At 39.2% G+C, this 18,281-nt stretch overlaps 1 protein-coding gene across 1 annotated transcript in view; it reads left to right on the forward strand.

The window, feature by feature from the left end:
* The first annotated feature begins 4,102 nt into the window (after positions 1-4,102).
* The window catches only part of NOL10 (nucleolar protein 10), a 53,414-nt gene continuing 39,235 nt past the window's right edge, over positions 4,103-18,281 (forward strand). Inside the window, exons 1-11 of the mRNA XM_075086825.1 lie at positions 4,103-4,261; positions 4,765-4,810; positions 5,593-5,691; positions 6,485-6,562; positions 8,318-8,355; positions 12,181-12,317; positions 13,053-13,118; positions 14,559-14,619; positions 15,134-15,219; positions 15,575-15,653; positions 16,854-17,003. Of these exons, the coding sequence (XP_074942926.1) occupies positions 4,196-4,261; positions 4,765-4,810; positions 5,593-5,691; positions 6,485-6,562; positions 8,318-8,355; positions 12,181-12,317; positions 13,053-13,118; positions 14,559-14,619; positions 15,134-15,219; positions 15,575-15,653; positions 16,854-17,003 (906 nt within the window). The 5' untranslated portion in view covers positions 4,103-4,195. The remainder of the gene's footprint in view (positions 4,262-4,764; positions 4,811-5,592; positions 5,692-6,484; positions 6,563-8,317; positions 8,356-12,180; positions 12,318-13,052; positions 13,119-14,558; positions 14,620-15,133; positions 15,220-15,574; positions 15,654-16,853; positions 17,004-18,281) is intronic.

The raw sequence follows: 18,281 nt of genomic DNA on the forward strand, positions 1-18,281 counted from the left end.
GCTTCTGTACAAATGGATAGTATAGTGAATAAGGTAAAATTCAAGCTGAAAGGTTGTCGGATTTCTAGATTCTACAATATATGTTATTTCCTTCCTAAATATTTTTATTGCAGCAATGTCACTTTTCTGTTTCTTATTTTTCCATATAGAATATTTTGCTTTGGTTACTTTTATTAAAGTGGAAAATATTTTGCTACTTAACTTATTGTTTTAACAGAAAATTATCAAGGAAACTTGATGTTAATGCCTAAGCAATGTCCTGACAAATGTTTTCTATGATTGCATTTTCTGGTTTTACTGTGACTTAAATTTTTTTTGTCCTATTATATATTTTTTTAGTCTGTATGAAACAGCAGTGAAGGAGGGGGGAAGGAGCACGCAGGCTTAGTTGCCATGGTGTACAGGCAATGTGCTGCACGCTCTGGCGGTAATGCAGGTACGACAGCTCATGTCTCCCCTGCCATTTCCCTGGCTGGGGCGGTGTGTTGGGCCATGTGATCTCAAAGCTCTCTTATTCCCTTGTGATCATCATGTGTCTTTCTGCTCCCTTTGATCCATCAATGCAATGAACCTTCCTGTGACTTTGCCTCCCTGCGTTTATGAGTACTTCTTCAGATGTCACACCAAGGAGCAAAACTCTCTGAAATATCCTATTTGAAGTACCTCCCAAGGCAAATTTCTTTAGCAGATAACCAAAATTAGCTACCTAGATAATCATGACATTGATACTAATGGAGAAGTTTATGTTTTAAGTTTGCAAAAGAGCAACCACAGAGCTGTAGTTCTCTATAAAACAATTTCTACATCTATTATGTGCGTTACCTGTTTAGTCTTCCAGTAATGTGTGGGGTTTTTTTCCCTCTGCTTAAAAAGAATCTTTAAAATTCCTATTTCCTAGTCCCATGAGTGTTTTATTATTATCGTAGCAACATATGTAAAATTATAGTCTAAAATATTTCAGTGAAGGAACTCTTAGACAACCTTATAATGGATAACAAAATACTATTTGAATTAAAACATTTTTCTGCGTACTTTTAAGATGAGTGTGTAAACTACTTTATCATAATTCCTTAGCTGTGTATCTATTTCTCAGTTATGTTAAAGAATACTGGTTACTCACTTTCTCCATACTGTGAAGTGCAGTAGAACCTTCCTGATGAATTGCATCTATTTACTTTTGTACACTGAAAGTGAAATGTTGTTTCAGTGTGAATATACCTGAAAACTTGTATTGAACATAATAATATGTATGAACATATGGAAGGGACACTGTCTAGTTATCATTAAAATCAGCAAAAGTAGCATTCAGTTTGCTTAAAACCACATTGTTTCAGAACAGTGCACTGCCACCTCTGTCACCAGGTAATGCACACAGCAAATTCTGACACTAGGAAAAGAAAGAAAAAGCAAGCAAAATTATTTTCTCTCTGTTGAAAGTACCCTATATGACACCTATTTGCAGTCAGTACACTTACCTGCTCATCTATATTTGTTTGAATGGAAAATCTAAAAGTATATCATTACTACATGCAACAAAGGCTCATTATACACAGGAAGAAAAATGCTTGCATAATTCAGCTCCTGATTTTTTTAACTCTGTAGTAAGTGTAACAGGCAGATTTGGCTGCTCTTAAGTTATGTGGACTGAAATTTTAATAGTCCGCATTCTAGTTGATTTTTTTCCCCTTGGATTTTCTAAGAAGTCTTAAATGTATGACTGGACAGGCTCAGATCTATCAACTTTGCCTGAGAACTGAATTTGACTGAAAAGAACAAAAAGTTAATTCCAAGCAACTAAAAGAGTTTCCCGCTGTGCAGGAAACAGTTTCCTGCTGTGCAGCCAGAACCTCTGGGTTCTACCCCTCTTCTTTACACTGTGGTCAGTTAAATGCATCTGGAGAACGGACAAGAGGGTCAGGAATCCTTGGGCAGTCTCACCTAAAGAAAGTCACACAATTCTCCACTCCATAAGAATCTCTAGTGTTTTATGCCTTGCAGAATTCTCTGTGGGTTCAGTCCTCCTGACCCTGCCTAATGCCTTTTGAGGCGCCCTGAAGCATCCTGTTGGGCCTTTGGCTGCTTTTCCAGGATGACACTGGTCTGCTGCACATCTTGTGTCACACCAACCAACCCCCTGCAGATGTCTGGGATTCCTTAGGGCACCCTGAATGGCACCAGACCTCTATGTCTGGACAAGTGACCTCAGCTTTCAATATCTATTAATAGCCAATGTTGGTCTAAGTAACCTAGAAATTATTGCGCTCACCCCAAAGAAGAAACCTAGGGGCTACTGCACTACGTTGCCCCTCAGGGTTCATTAACTGTATTTACTAGGGATGAGATTCAGCTGCCTGAGCTTCTAGTGCCACTTGAGATGTCCTTGCACATCCTGCCTGGCCTCCAGTTCATGCTGCAGAAGGGCATGGGTTTTCCATAGGTCTGGTGTAAGCCCCACGTAGGTGTCCTGGACACCACACAGCATCTCAAATGGCACCAGACAACCTACATTTAAGCAGGTGAAGCCTTAGCTCTCTGAAATGGGAGCTTAGACATCCAGCACCCACACAGACACCTATACTTAGGTGTGTTAATCTCCCATGAATCTCAGCTACAAAGCCCTCTAATACGAAGTAGAATGGAGTCCTTTCTAGTCATGATATTGGTACCACCATTGTTTAAATACATCATCCAGGGAATAACATACATGAGACAGCTTCAGTTTGCATATCGTACTGGACTTCTGTATTGCTGTGGTAAGTATTTGGACTTAGTTTTTATTGTTTCTTGGGGATGTACATAGATCAGATATACATTGTTTTGGTCCTTATTATTGCTTTTACAAGTTAAAGTAGTAATGGTCTGACTTTTCCATGTCCATACTTGTTTAAATGGTGATGCTACAAAGCAATAAAAATGTGTCTTTTTACATTTGCTGGCAAGGTTCTGGTCAACCAAGACCCGGATTCACTGTTTGCCTTAGATAATGCACGCAGCTTTGCTGTAGGGTAAGAAAATTAACCTCCTCCACCAAGTCTGGAAGAGCAACTCTTGCCTTCCCAATTTGACCTTAAGGCTGCCCAGAATGGCACTGCTGCCATACTGACAGGTGCCTGGATGATACCAGATGGGGTCTTGCCCACCAGAGAGGGGAGCTGCCTCAACAAATTTAAATGCCTCTTGCACAGGTGCTTTTGGAATGTTAGAAATGAACACCTGGGGAAACTGGTAACAGCTAAGTTACCTGCAGGTTACAAGTGTTTGGGTTACAAGTTGCTTTGGTGCAACCCCATCCACCGGTACAGGTTGGGGGTTGGCCTCCTGGAAAGCAGCTCAGCTGAGGACCTGGGAGTGCTGGTGGACAGCAAGGTGACCCTGAGCCAGCAATGTGTCCTATGGCCTAGAAGGCCAACAATATCCTGGGGTGCACTAAAAGAAGTGTGGCCAGCAGGTTGAGGTAGGTTATCCTCATCTGGTGTGCTGTGTCCAGTTTTGGGCCTCCCAGTTCAAGAAAGATGGACAACTACTGGAGAGAGTCCAGCAGAGAGCTACGGGGATGATCAGGGGACTGGGGCACCTCTCTCATGAGGAAAGGCTGAAAGACTTGGGTTTGTTCAGCCTGGAGAAGACTGAAAGGGGAATCTCATCAATTCTTATAAATATCTGAAGGGCAGGTGTCAAGAGGATGGGGCCGGACTCTTTTCAGTGGTGTCCAACGACAGGACAAGGGGCAATGGACACAAGTTGGAACACAGGAAATTCCACTTAAATATGAGAAGAAACTTCTTTCCTGTGAGGGTGCCAGAGCAGTGGCACAGGCTGCCCAGGGAGGCCGTGGAGTCTCCTTACCTGGAGACATTCATATCCCGCCTGGACGTGTTCCTGTGCCCCCTGCTCTGGGTGTGCCTGCTCAAGCAGGGGGTTGGACAAGATGATCTTGAGAGGTCCCTTCCAACCCCCACCATTCTGTGATTCTGTGGTTCGCTATAAGCATGGGGGTGGCAAAGCTTGCTCTCCCGTGAATTTGCTTCCTTCCCTGTGAGGAGCGGGGGAGAGGGGCCGCCACCCGGGCTGCCCCGCCTGCCGGTACAACTGCCCCCAGGCGTCCACCTCCCCTGAGGCCGCCGCCTCAGCGGGGCGGAAGCCAGCCGCCTTCCGCTTCCCCTCCGCCCGGGAAGAGGCGGGCCGGGCCGCGGCCATGCAGGTCTCCAGCCTCAACGAGGTGAAGATCTACAGCCTCAGCGCCGGCAGGAGCCTCCCGGAGGTGAGGGGGCGGCCGGGGCAGGGCCGCCGAGCGGGGCGAGGGGACGCGCTGCGGCCCGGCCCGGCCTGGCCTGGCCTGGGGTCGGCCGCCCGCCGGTCCCTGCGGCAGGGGGCTTCGGAAGCGTGTTGCCCGGCCTGGGCCTGGGCTCCGGCCCGGGCTTGGGCTGCTCACCGAGTTGCCCTTCTGTCCCTGCGCTTGTGTAGAGGGTGGGGATGCTTAAATAAAACCGGCTGTGAGTATTTTGTAAGCTGAAAATGTGGGTTGGATGCGTGCGCCTCTAACTGTAGGTGTGCTGTTCCACAGACCGTTAAAAAACCACTGCTTTTAAAAGTTTTCTTGACGTGGAATGGTTAAACTTTCCAGTGGAAATTTTAAAGCAATCAAGAGAAAAAGAATTAATGGCTTTATTTCCTTAATAATTTCATATTCAATAAACTTTTAAGTGATTCTTTGGTCCCTTTACGTGTAACAAGCTCAGGACTGATTGATGCATTTTGTTTCAGTGGCTTTCAGACAGGAAGAAAAGAGCTTTACAGAAGAAAGATGTGGGTGAGTCTTCCTGTCACAGGGTCCTCACAGTACTCAGCTGCACGTGTACAACCTGCTGGTCCAGGTCCAGGGGAAGATGCTTTACTAGCTGATATAAGGAGGTTATGCATAGCTCATATTTTAAAAGCTACAAGATTAAAGCTCTAAGTAGTTATGGTTAGAAAACCATACTTCAGCTTTCTACACAGCTTTATATAAATAGAATATTACCAGATTTCAGGCATTAAATATTGGGGTTGTAGGTTGTACAGAAATGTGGTGGATAAATTCCGTGTATAGCTTATGATAAAGTCCAACTATAAACTCCTGTGTGTATTATTGCTCATCTTAGAGTGCAGGAACATAATAATTTTAGCCTAAACTTGTTTTTCAAAGTAAAATACAGCTACTTGCATACCATAAGAAGGATTATCTAAAAACCTCAAGCAGCCAAAAATGCATAGAGTTAACAGGAGGATGGAATATATTATGACATCTCAGTGTAAACTGTGTGATAAATATTTGCTACTACATTATATAATAATTTGTTATGTAGTAACCACCTCAGAATAGGCATTTATTTTGCATGGAGGTAGCCTGCATCTCAGGGCTAACAGACTGTATTAATCTGCTTATAACGTGTTAATTATACTTAAAAGGTTTTCATATTATGAAAGATCTTAAAAGATATACCCTATATTCAGTTAACTCAACTTCCATGCTTCCATAAAAGAAGTTACAATTTTTTGGGCTGTTACAATAGTGGTACCTTTAAAAAATAATTTTATTTTATTCCTTTATAGATATCCGTAGAAGAATTGAACTTATTCAAGACTTTGAAATGCCCACAATTAGCACAAAGATCAAAGTATCAAGAGATGGACAGTATATTATGGCAGTTGGTGAGTTAACAAAGCGTCTCTGTCTGTAGCAGAGGCAAAAATTGCCAGAAAATCCTGATAGCAGAATGACTTAGTATTTCAGGTGGAATTGATAAGAGTTCATTTTTAAATGCAGCACTGAACAGAGTTTTGGAAGCTTACCATTAAGATGTGATAGAGTAGCTATCTTGATAGTGGTATTGTGAAACATTTCTTCTTACAATACAGATGTTTTTAGAATCATAGACTGGTTTATGTTGGAAGGGACCTTTGAAGACCATCTAGTCCAACCCCCGTGGCACTGAGGGTTTATAATACAATTAAAAGCTAAATTGTTTATAATACAGTTAAAAATGAAGTTCTTAATTATTTTTATAGTATGTGTATAAATTTGCTTTAAATAACTTCTGAGCATCATTGCTTGAGTATTGCTTTAAAGGATAGAGGATGGTGCTACATTTTGTAACTGTCAAAGCGGGATCCAAACATGAATACTTTAGTAGGCATTAATAGCGTAAGGAGATTTGGTCTTTAACGCTTACTGGAAGGTGTTAAATTGTGTGTGATGTATCTGGGAATCAGAAGAACCTACACACAAATAGGGTGCTTTCAGGCACCAAAGGCAAAAACCAGGCCATAAGGTTATGTTACTAAGAGGCATGATTTTCCAGTCACAGAGACATTGGCAAGATCAGAGTACTTATAGTTGAAATGCAGTAAAGCCTGTACATGTCAAGTATTATATTTTTAAAAAATGCTTTAATGTTATCTTTTTGTTTAATTTTTTTTATTAAAGATCCAATTGTTCTTTCAGGAACTTATAAGCCAAGGATCCGCTGTTTTGATACCTATCAGTTATCCCAGAAATTTGAAAGATGCTTAGATTCTGAAGGTTAGTATAAGCTATGGCTGTTAGTACAAGATATCTTTCATATATAATTCAGGTTGGACTCAAGTGGAAATTTCCCTCCCTGTGCTGAGGGGACAGAATGTACTTTGGGGGAACCCAAGAATCTTGGTAAAACGTCACCTAGTCTTTACCTCTGTATTTTTCCCTTTTCCTCCTCCTTCAGAGTTCTTTCCTCTCTTGGAGCACTGTGAGGAATGTAAGGTTTACCTTGAACCAGTAAGCGTGGGCCTCAGAGGGTGAATGTGGCTGAAGGCTGTGCTCTGTTTGGGGAATACTATGTGGGTACAATGGCTGGGTCATGGTCAGTTCTCCTTTTCTTTCCTCTTCTGTGAAGCAGTAAGGTAGGAGAGTGCACTGTGGTTGCACCATTGTTGCTGAAATGAGTTCTCACTGTTTTCCCACTGGAGCCCAAGCCCAGTAGGTGAGTTATAGGGTAAAGAGAATTCCCTGAGAGTGGTTTGGTTTGTTTGGCTAGGTGGTTTGTTTTCTTGGAAGCAAGGTACTTAGGGATAGATGGTAGTATGGCTGAAGCCATAATTAGGCCTTGTTTCCTACTAATTTGGAGGGAAACAGCTATGGTGAGGAAAGCAAGGAGGCATCTAGACAGTGGGAAAGAGAGAATCTGCTGGCAGTAAGGCTAGGGGAGGAGGTCAGAGCTGCTGTGGCTCTGAGTTTTAGGGTGCATAGATTTGGGGAATGGTGTGTGTGTTTTTTGTTGTGTTTTGTTCTTTGTTAGAAGACTGGGATGTCAGAAGACTGATGGCTGAAAACTGCGATATAGAGATATAGAGACCAAAGCAATGAAGGAATAAGAATAGAGTGGTGGAAGCCCTAAATCATTACAGAAGAATGAGACTGGACTGATGTGTGTCAAAGTGATGTGAAAATTAAAAATTGAGAACTACTGAATTAGGTCAGGGAAAGGGAATTAGAGCCATGGTAGTGTTTGTTTACTCTGTGCCTCAGGACTACAAGGAGTCATGCAGGGTGAAGGGACAGTGCTACAACATAGTAAGAGGGGAGGTGGTGGTGGTAGGGGTACTTTTTGAACTGGCATCTTACTAGACTGCAAAAATGTGTTTAATTTGAAACATGGCATAGAGTCACTTCAGGTAACTTTAAATGAGTTACCTCATTTAAATGGAACCAACTCAGCTGAAATCAGCTACTCCCTAGTGTTCCCAACCCAGCTTGTTTAGAACTGGGCAAAGTTCAATGCATTAGAGTGTTCAGCAAGGATAGTTGCTTTCAAATTTGTGATTTCTCTGAGCCTTAAAACTTTTTCTGGGCAAGTGCTGACCGCTTAGAAAGATCACGTGTGCAGGTTTGTGCACAGTGTATCCAAACTCATGTCATTTTTTTATCATCTTTGATGGACTACCGAAGATCAGTGGACCACACACTCACTGAAAACCATTTGGTTAGACCTTCCCCGAGCCAATAAATATGTGGTTGAGCATTGTCTTGAGGAACGTGTCAAGTATACAAGAATGATAAAAGGATTGCAAGATGCTTCATATGTTTCTAAAGTTTTAGAAAACTACTTACTATTTTGCAAATAAGGTTACATAATTAAAGATTTTATCACAAATCATTGCATTATGCATTGACACCTGTGGGGAATACTTATATGACTAAAGGTTAGCATAAGTGTAAATGTTTTCAGGATTTATGCCAATGTTTGCAAATAAGTTTGCTTACTTAGTTGACTTTAAATTCTCTTGCTTTCTCCTCTAGTGGTTACGTTTGAGATTTTATCAGATGATTACTCAAAGGTATGTTTAATGTTTTCAATATATAAATGAAAAAATTGTTCAGTATGTATATTAAAATGCATTTTCATATATAGTAAAGGCAGTCAACACAACTTTTGGAACAAAAGTTTTTTTAGAAAAGCAAACAGGATAAACATTTTCTGTACATTCAAAATGTTGTTTGTTTTCTTTGTGTCTTTGTATTATAATTTGCCTTACCACTTTTAAACTCCCTTGCCTGTAGTACAGAAAAACTTCAAATAATGATCAATCCTACAAACAAAATAATGTGAAAAATGGAACTAGTTGTCCTTTCTAGGATAAAATTTAGTGACAACCCCTTGTGACGCACAAATACACCATTTTTGAGAGGTGGGGTAGCTATAGATAAGTTAATAGCCTAATTTGTCATCGTTGTTGTAGCCATGATGATTATAAGCATATGAATGAGGCAAAAATGGAGCAAAGTAATGTCCTTCCCCACCCCGTGAAGTGCTGTAGCTGGAGGAAACAGTTGTGTTCCTAGGACCATCAGCCCTTTTTCAGGCACAATACAGTTACTACATCTAATTATCTTTAACATCTAGGAAAGCGCTTATGTGCTTGGAAGCAAATCTGTTTACACCAACTGCTGCAGCTGGAGAAATAAAAGATGTTACCTCTTTCAATAAACTTTGCTTTGCTGATTGATCAAGGAGTTCCAAATTAAATAAGAAATTTAAGCATATAATTTTGCTGATTTAATTAGGAAAAGTAATTTTTTCTTTTATTTTTTTTTTGTTATGTTTATTTTAATACTTTTTTTTCTGAGAAGAAACCTTAGCATTTCTGGTACAGGTTTGTTTTAATAAATATTTCTATTTGATCAGAGACGTTATAATCTAGCCTTCTAGCTTTAGTCTTCTCAAAATTTTCCCCCTGTGAGATTTCCAAGAATGTGCGTGAATTCAAGTAACAGAAGAAGATGACTGATACAGTACAGTAGCCTCCCACTTCTCTGTCTGTGGGAGAATGTTTCTTGTTGTACAGGCCAAACAGTTATTTGGGAAACTGAGAAACCCGTTGTATTCACACGTATGTTTCTGACTGGTTACAAACAGTAAGGCTTGCGTGTGTTTTCAACTGAAATTGGTACTATATTTCAGACTCAAGCCCTCCTTTCACAGCTTGATACAACCTTATTTTCAATTTTATTTTCCTAAAACTTACCAAATCGTTAGAAAGAAAACTAATTTCAGGTAGCTGTCATAATGTTTTGAACATGTTAGAAGGAGGGAATGATATTTTAGAAATTACACTTGCCATGCTTAGAATCATAAAAATATTGATTGGATATTCATTCCACCATTCAGATGTCATTTAGTGCTTGAAGAGGACTGTTAATAACTGCAAGCTTGGAGGTTCCACAGATTCACTGAATAAATTGTTGCTATGCTGCACTACCTCATCGTAAAGAATTTTTCCTTCTTGTCCAACCTGCCCAGGAAAATCTGAAATTTTCACTGTTGCTGCTGCAAAGAGTTTGACTCTTGTCATTTTTGTAACTGCACTTCAGTTGCTGACTGTTGTTAGGTTGTCCTGCAGGGTGCTCTTTGCCTGACTAAACAAGCTAAGATTCTTCTAACCTTTCTTTGTACATTTTGTGTTCTGCCCCTTGTCTGTCTTGGCAGCCATCTTGATGCTCTCAACAACCCTCTTGAACTGGGGGGCCCAACACTATGCACACCACTTTAGTAGCGCAGGGAAAATAGCTTTTCTCTAGTCTGCTCCTGCTGTCCTTGTAAGGTTGCCTTTTGAGGCTTATTTGCATTGTCACAGTGAGAGCATGCTGTTGGCTTTCAGTCATGCTGGTATCCACAAGGCCAGTTACACTTCTGTGCTCTCCGAAGTTTTAGACTTAAAAGTTTTAGACTCGGACTAAGTTTTAGACTTAGGAGACAGCGATATCCTTTTTTCCCCCAGCCTTTTGCAAAAGGACACATATTTCCACTTAGTTTTCTTGCCACATACTGGTGGCTATGTGTTTGCTACCCTGAGGTTGTAGTGACCAAAATTAATTTAGTATGAAGGAAAGACAAACATGATTTACAGTGAGTTGTATGCACTGCTAATGGAAGAGGACACAAATATCTTCAAGTTCAATATTGTAGAAATTTATATTAAAATGGAAAATTATTAGAGGTAAGGCAGTCATTAGCAGAATACTTGGTTGCTTTTGGCAACTATCAAAACCTTTCTAAAATCTTTTTGGAAGTAGAGTGAGTGAGAAGAAAATTCATTTTTGTCATGGAAAGCAAACTGCATTTTCTCTCTTCCCGGTAATAGGTTTTTGATGGTTTACTGGTAGCAAACTAAGAGAATGTGCTACTGATATTTTTAAATTAAACACGGTTTAATTTTGTGTTCTTCCCCAAGTTTATTTAGCTTCTGTATTGCATGAAGATGCAGACATTTCTTTTGCAATGATGATAAAGAAAAGGTTTGATCTGGGCATTGTTTCAAACAGATAAGTAAAGAGCTTTGCATGTTGTAAACATCCATTTAAAAGCATAAAGGCATTAGGCACACAAAGGATTGATTGGATGTATATGAAAAACATCATTGTATAACATCAGTTGCACAGCTGCATCTGTAATCTCATGTGAAATCGTAGTTATGCTTCTGAAAGGTGATACTCGGTCTTGTACCAAGATGAGCAAGTCCGTGAATGAAAGTTCAAACACTGGGGTTGCTGATATCAGGAAAAGCATAAATAAAGGGGGGGGCTTAATGATGAATAGATCTGAAGTATTAGCCCAGGTCTGTACTTTCTCCATGTCTCGTAAGGGAAGAATATACAGATATGGAAATAAGATGACAGATTCAAAATAACTTTTGTACCTCGCCTTTCCAGAGCTCTCATCCTTATTTGCATTGCTAGCAATGTAGTCCAGCAGTAGGAAATTTGAAATCTTCATTATCTACTGATTCTAGAAGATGTATGGACTATACATATTCTAAACTAAACTAGCACTTTTTCTAATCTAAACTAAATAGTGATGAGGCTTAGAGTCAAGAGTTAGCCTGTGATTATCCATATCATTTAATGTTTGCATGCATCATGGCACGACTTTGGGCCAGGCCAACTGTTCCTCCATCATGCAGTGCCTGGGCAGGGTTTGAGGTACAGCGTGAGTGTAATGGATGGAGTGGATGATACTGTGTCTGTTTGGAGTGGGGAGAATTCTTTCATATGGATACGAGTTGTGCCATGTTAATCTGCCATCTGGACTGTAGGGGCAGGTTCTGGCCTATTTTGTTTACTGGTATAGATCTAGCCTTCTAGTAATGCCTCCCTGTGGGCTCTTCCAGGACTGAGATGTTTGTCAAAGTTTCAGAAAGAAGCAATGTGCCCATTCAGTTGGCAAACAACAAAAAAATGCACAGTTTGTTGGTGTCACTGGAACGCTGCCATGCATCAGGATGTATAGTACATGTGCTTAGTGCCAATGACCATATTGGTGTCTGCATGGCATTGTACCTGGAAGAAATTATTAACTCTGGTGTCTGAAAGAAGTACAGATCAATTTTTGTGCACCGTAACACTGAGATGACTACACTGTTCCTGGTTGCAGAGTCACTTCTGGGTATTGTGAATATTTATTTAATCTTTATTAATAAAGCGTTTTGCTGTGGTTAGTGAGAATGATGACATGCGAGTTGATTCTGTTTTAGTAGAAATTGTTTCAATGGGTGTGATAAACCTATGTGAGCTTGAAAAAAATCACTGGAGTTTGTGCAGTAAGACAAGTTGAGGAGATTGTTGTCTTGCTCTGTACGTTTCATTTATTTCTATTTTATTTTCAGATTGTCTTCTTGCAGTGTGGCAGATTTGTGGAGTTTCATTCGCAACACGGCCATTACTACAGGACAAGAATACCAAAATTTGGTAGAGATTTCTCTTATCACTATCCATCGTGTGACCTGTATTTTGTAGGAGCAAGGTATTAAGTGGATTATTTTGCTTCATTTTTGTTAGAAATGTTTTCCAAGAATAAAATTAATATTAAAATACCAGAAAAGTTAAAAATTAGAAGTGGCATTTCCTTCCAAATTAATAATGGAGACGGTTTGTGAAGGGTGGAAAATGTGGGATGACTAAGATTAATTCAGTTTCCTGTACTGTTTTAAGGCTTTTTTTCTTTGACTCTTAAACCAGGTACATCATGTATTTGCAAATTTTTTATAAAAATTGCAATTCAGTGTAGTGTTTTACGAAGTAATTAGTAGCTAAGTAAGGAAAATTAAATAACTTTTTCTCTCCTCATTGGCGTGTTGTTGCTGTTAAAGTGTGAGTCAAATCACATAAAATAATTGAATTTGTGAGAAGACATAGTAAAAATAAAATGAGTTCTTTAGGGTTTCAAACAAAATAAGTAGTAATTCAAGATGTAACAGAAATCGTAGGAAATCAAAAGATCTTAAAAAAGGACTTAATGCATCTTTTCCCTGGAAAAGAGTAATTCGTAGGATATTGCAGTGTAACAGATATCTTTGGTGAACCTGCCCAGTACTTTTAACACTGAAGGATAGATGTGAATTATGTTTTAGAATGCTAAGGCTGAAAATTGTATATCTGACAAAATTAGGCTGTCAGCAAGAATCTTTATAACCCCTCCTAACTTATAACAGTATTTTCAGTATTCATAAAAGAGTAATTTTGGATTTTTCCTTTGTAGTTCTGAAGTATACAGGCTAAATCTGGAACAAGGACGGTTTCTCAACTCCCTGCAAACTGACGCGTCGTAAGTTATCTGTAGTGCATGATGCCTGCCTTCTTTCCACCAGGTGGAAGCAAACTACTAGCATGCTCACCACCAGTACTGTCTCTGAATACTGCCCAAACGCGTTGTAGAGTTGAAAAGGAACATATGCTGACTCTGAGCCTCATTTTATTTTATGTTCTGTAATTCTTTGTTCTAGTTTTTATGTTTTAATTGACATTTCTTTTGTGGACATTTTAAAATTGCTTAATATAGACTTTTAGTAGGTATTCTATAACTTGATCTTAAGAGCATTTCATTAAAAGTTTGCCATTATTGCTCAATTTAGCCATCATATAGAGATCTACCCACAGGGTATGTACTTTCCCAGGCATCCCTTTGTCCTTTTGCTTTTGGAGTAGCCCAAAGAGAATTTTTTTCTCTGGTGTGAGTCTAATTCTTTTGAAAACCCTACCAGAGCAGGAGCTGGGCTTCTTTTATGTGGGGAGAGGCAGATGAGAAGAACACACTTGACTAGATAAAGCGGCTAGTTGGTGGACAACAGCTGGTGTTCAGTGAGTAGGATAGTTTAATGGATGGAGGAATATTTGGGCAGGCATAATTACAGAAACTGAGCAGAAGCAAAAAAAACCCAGGAAAATACTGGAGTGGGAATGTTAAGCGCCTTGTATAAAATCTGAACTAGGGAGATGAGACTTGAAGTTCTGAGCAGGTTGTGAGGGTAGGAGAATTGCATGAGTTATAGAATTAGAGGTGGAGGGCTTTGAATGGAAGAAATTGGAAGGTGCCAGGATGAGCGGTGTAAAGAAGAAATACTTGTGCTTTGGAAGAATTCCTGGAGAAATACAGGACTCCTGGGTGCCCTGTTGAGAAACTTGAGGGAGGGAGAAGACGACACCCTGTTCATCAGAATATGTTGGAGATGTGAGCTTCAGAACATAAGTAGTCAGGAACACCTTTTGACATAATTGAGTTGTTTAAGAATATAGTGGAGCAGAGTGATAAAGAAAGGCTTGGTGGTAGGTGGTGAGTGTGGGTGGAGAAGCAAGCACAGGATCATTCAGGTTGGAAAGAACCTCAGGCCTCAGCCTCCTGCTCAAGGCATGGTCACACTGAATTCAGATTAATTTTCCCAGGGGGTCTTGAAAACTCCAAGGATAGAAATTCCACAGCCTCCATGGGCAGTCTGTTCCAGTGCTTAATTATCTGCATGGTATAAAAATACTGTCCCGACATCCACTTGGAACCTTACCTGTTTCAAATACTCAGCACTATCTCTGGCTCCAAATCCTTGGTAAGCTCTTAAGTATAGGAAGATGCTATTAGGTGGCCATCTGTCCTTCCCTCCAGATTTTGCTTTTCCTGGCTGAGCAACAGTGTACATGATTACAGAAATCTTTTTAGTTGTTAATGTGTTAAATTATTCTGAGGTCATTAAACTTGCTCCTTTTTCTGTTTTAGAGAGAGTAATGTCTGTGACGTAAATCCTGTACACTTCTTGTTTGCTATGGGGACGGCTGAGGTAAATGTTTGCATTCCTTTTATAAAAAGGGCAGTAGTGTTTGTTTCTTTTTTTATATTAGTTTGCATGAGGATAAGAAGAAATCATGGCAGGACCCTAATTAATTTGATCTCTTCTGTTTTGATCACTTTCTGTTTTCATTACAGGTGTGTTGAACGAGATGACTTCTTAAAGCATAGTGCAGATACAATTTCTGAGCTGCCTTGGTTGCTGAGATGCTTGAGCTTTTGCAGATGGGAGAGAAAATAATGTTATCTTGCTTTACAGTATAGCCATCTGTAGAAATTAGGTAGCATGTGTACCCTATTCATCTTTGGAATTTTAGTGTTAATTATTTTCATTCGGATCGCATTTTTAAAAAAGCATAAATGGAATGTGAGGAGCTTGCCTGCCATTATGAGAACAATTAATGTCAATTATTCATAGGTTAAATAATTCATAATTTTATTTAAATATTTTTAGAATACCAGACATCTGTTGCATAAGCTTGAAACGTATTTTCTAAATCATTTAGGGTAAAGTGGAATGCTGGGATCCTAGAACTAGAAATCGGGTTGGGCTTTTGGACTGTGCTTTAAGCAGCGTGACAGCAGACACAGAGTGAGTAAAGGCTACCTTTTCAAAGTGTGTTCTGATTTTTCAGAAGTTTTGCTTCTAGAATGAAAATCCTACTTTTCATTAAAATGACCCACCCATGGTCTTCTCTCCTAATTGCTAGTGTGAATGAAGGGTTTTCTTAGTCATAGAGGAGTCCCTTAGTTATTGATCCGAGTAGTAGCGGCTATTTTTCTATACAACCACAAGTTGTGAATGTAAACAGTACAGCATCTTGAAGTAGTGTTCCTGGGTGATATCTGTAAATTAATTGACAACTGTCTAAGCTATTTTTAACATTGAAAAAATTATTTGCAGCCTTTATTGAAAGAATGTCTAACTCTAACATTGTCCTCTGCAGGATAGATGGTTTACCATCCATTTCAGCACTGAAATTTGACGGGGCTTTGAATATGGCTGTTGGAACATCTACTGGGCAGGTAGACTTTAACTTCATCTACAACAGTTCTTAGGAGATCCTGTTCTTGCAACTGCCAGTCCAGGTCTATGATATAATCAGTACACTTATTGTAATGTAAATATATATTAATAAAAGTATAAGAGCGTAAATTACACGTATAGAGTAGTAATAGTCATTCTTAAACTGCAAATCAGTTTTGTCAAATGGTCTTGCCCTTCAGAATACTGTAGGGACCACTTAAAATCATCACAACCTACTTACTGTATAAGTTCAAATTCTGCAGTTTTCTTATGACTTAAGAGTCAAGTATGTGGGGAAGTTGCTGCTTTTTGAGACTCTTATCAGTACTATCAGTGCACCATATATGCTGTCCCTTATCTTGGTGGTGGCTAATGAAGCAGAAGTGATTGTCTTTCAAATATTGTTTTTACTGTCTTATCTTTCTATAAGGGATTATTTAGATTCATTTATTCATTGTTACCATCATATTTGTAAAGTGGAGTATGGGGGTTTTTTTCATGCCTTTATCATTATTTTGGTGGGTTTGGAAAACAGTAGTTTCTTCAAGGGCAGAGACATATGTAAGAGTTGTGTTCGTGATAAAACTTGCCTGATGCGTATACTAACATTATTGGAGAATATATTTTTTATTAAACAAATTGATAATACTTTTTCCCCAAAATTATTGGTAGTCATACTTTGTGTGTGAAAGATGTAGGTCTGTCTTAAGTACCATAGGAAACTGGAAGACAGGGTCTGTGCTCTCTACTTTACTTAAAATAAAAAATTACATTCTGTGGTGTTTCACTGTGAGAAAGTGATACTCGCTGAATAGGGAAGGGAGCCTGAAAATTTAAGTCTTGTAAGAACAGTACAAGAATCTGAAAGTGAAACATTAGTAATTAAGAAATACTAAGGGCCTTGAAAATGGTTCATTTTTTCAATAGAAATTAAAAGGACTTTAGAAGGATGGTGAGCTCTTAAATTTTCTCTTAATTTTTCTAGACTGAGGCATTCTGAGGTTAAAATACATTGTCAGAATAAACTGGGCTTACGTAATAAGCTGTTTTCAGAACTGAAAATTATTTCTTCTATGTAAATCCTGTCGGTGTCTTTAAAAAATCCCAAGTTCCGTTAAATCTTTAGTGAAGATCTGGTGTGTGTGACTTCCTCTTGATCTTACAATGTTGTAAGTTTAATCTGTCTCGTATTCTTCAAGGTTCTACTATATGATCTCCGATCTAGTAATCCATTAATAGTCAAAGATCACCACTATGGCCTGCCTATTAAGTCGATTCAGTTTCAGCGTCAGTTGGATTTAATTATCTCTGCAGATTCTCGAATCATAAAAATGTGGAACAAAGATACGGTAAGTGTTTTTATGTTGCTGCATTCAGATTTTTTAATTTTAATTTTCTTTTTTTTTTTTATGCAGCTTGAATAATAAAGCTGAAAGTCAGTGTAGGAAGTTGGGTTTTAATGGGTCCTAATTTTGTCCTGTCTGATTAAACAGACCAACATCTGGGAAGGTATTCAACAGCCTGTCAGGTATAAAGATATAGTCCTAGGTATTTTTCAGCTGTTTGTACATGTCTGCTGAAGATGCTTCTTTCAGTAGAAAGATTTAAACGTGAAAAGTAGTATCTTAGCCATTGCCCTGGTTTGTGTATTTCTTCTCACAGTGTGCTTGAACACATCCAGTTATGATTTTCATCAGAGAAAATATGGTCATGGCAATTCCCTGCTCAAAGAAGGGCTAACTTCAAAGGTAGATCAGTTAGTTTATGACCTATTAAAATCAGGCACTGCTTATTTTCACAGAAACCTATTTGGATATTGAAGCAGATACTATGCCTAGATCCAAATAACAATGTGTACTGTGCCATATTAATGGATTATGTTGCACTAGGCAGCATCTCTATCCCAGCATTTTGCACCTCTAAGTTGAAATCTCTAAGTTTCGTAAGACTTACTTTCATTATATTATGCTATTCTTTTCCTTACCTTTCTGCCAATGCAGCTTGCACAAAATGTTACCCCATAGATTCATAGTAACACTACTGTATCTTGGTTTGGTTTGAGGGGCTCTCTTTATTCATTGTATTTCTTCTAAAAAACATGCTCCATCTCTGCTTTTCTAGCTTTGTAATGAAACATATCAAGAGCAGTTACAGTAGTTTAGGGGCACTTTTTTCTAATTATTTCAGGCAGTCATTTCTCTATTGTTGTGCTTCTTCATGAACTTTCAACAGCCTCTTATTTTTCCTGCGATCGCAAGCATTTTCTTTCTAAGCTCCTCTGCAGTTACTTTTTATTGTTTAAAAGAGCAAATAAATTATTGGTTATTATTTAAAACATCTGCAGTGGCCTCTCTCCATTTTTCCTAGGTATATATATTTCCCTCATTGAGAATGAAATACTGTAAAGTTTGTCAGGTGGCCTCTGCAGTGGGAAAAGGGAGGGTTTGTTACTGCTGGAAGGCAAAGATAGGTTTGGACTCTTTCCTAGCATATGTTCCAGCTGGCTCCACCTCTCCCAGATGTTGGTTCCTGACTATCTCTGGCTGGGAACCAACTGCAGAGGCAGACTGCGGGGTGGAGAGCATATGGCTTTGATACCAGAATAGCCCCATGCTGAGACGTGCCTT

Source organism: Phalacrocorax aristotelis, chromosome 3, assembly GCF_949628215.1.
Source record: "Phalacrocorax aristotelis chromosome 3, bGulAri2.1, whole genome shotgun sequence".
NCBI classification, from domain to species: Eukaryota; Metazoa; Chordata; class Aves; order Suliformes; family Phalacrocoracidae; genus Phalacrocorax; species Phalacrocorax aristotelis.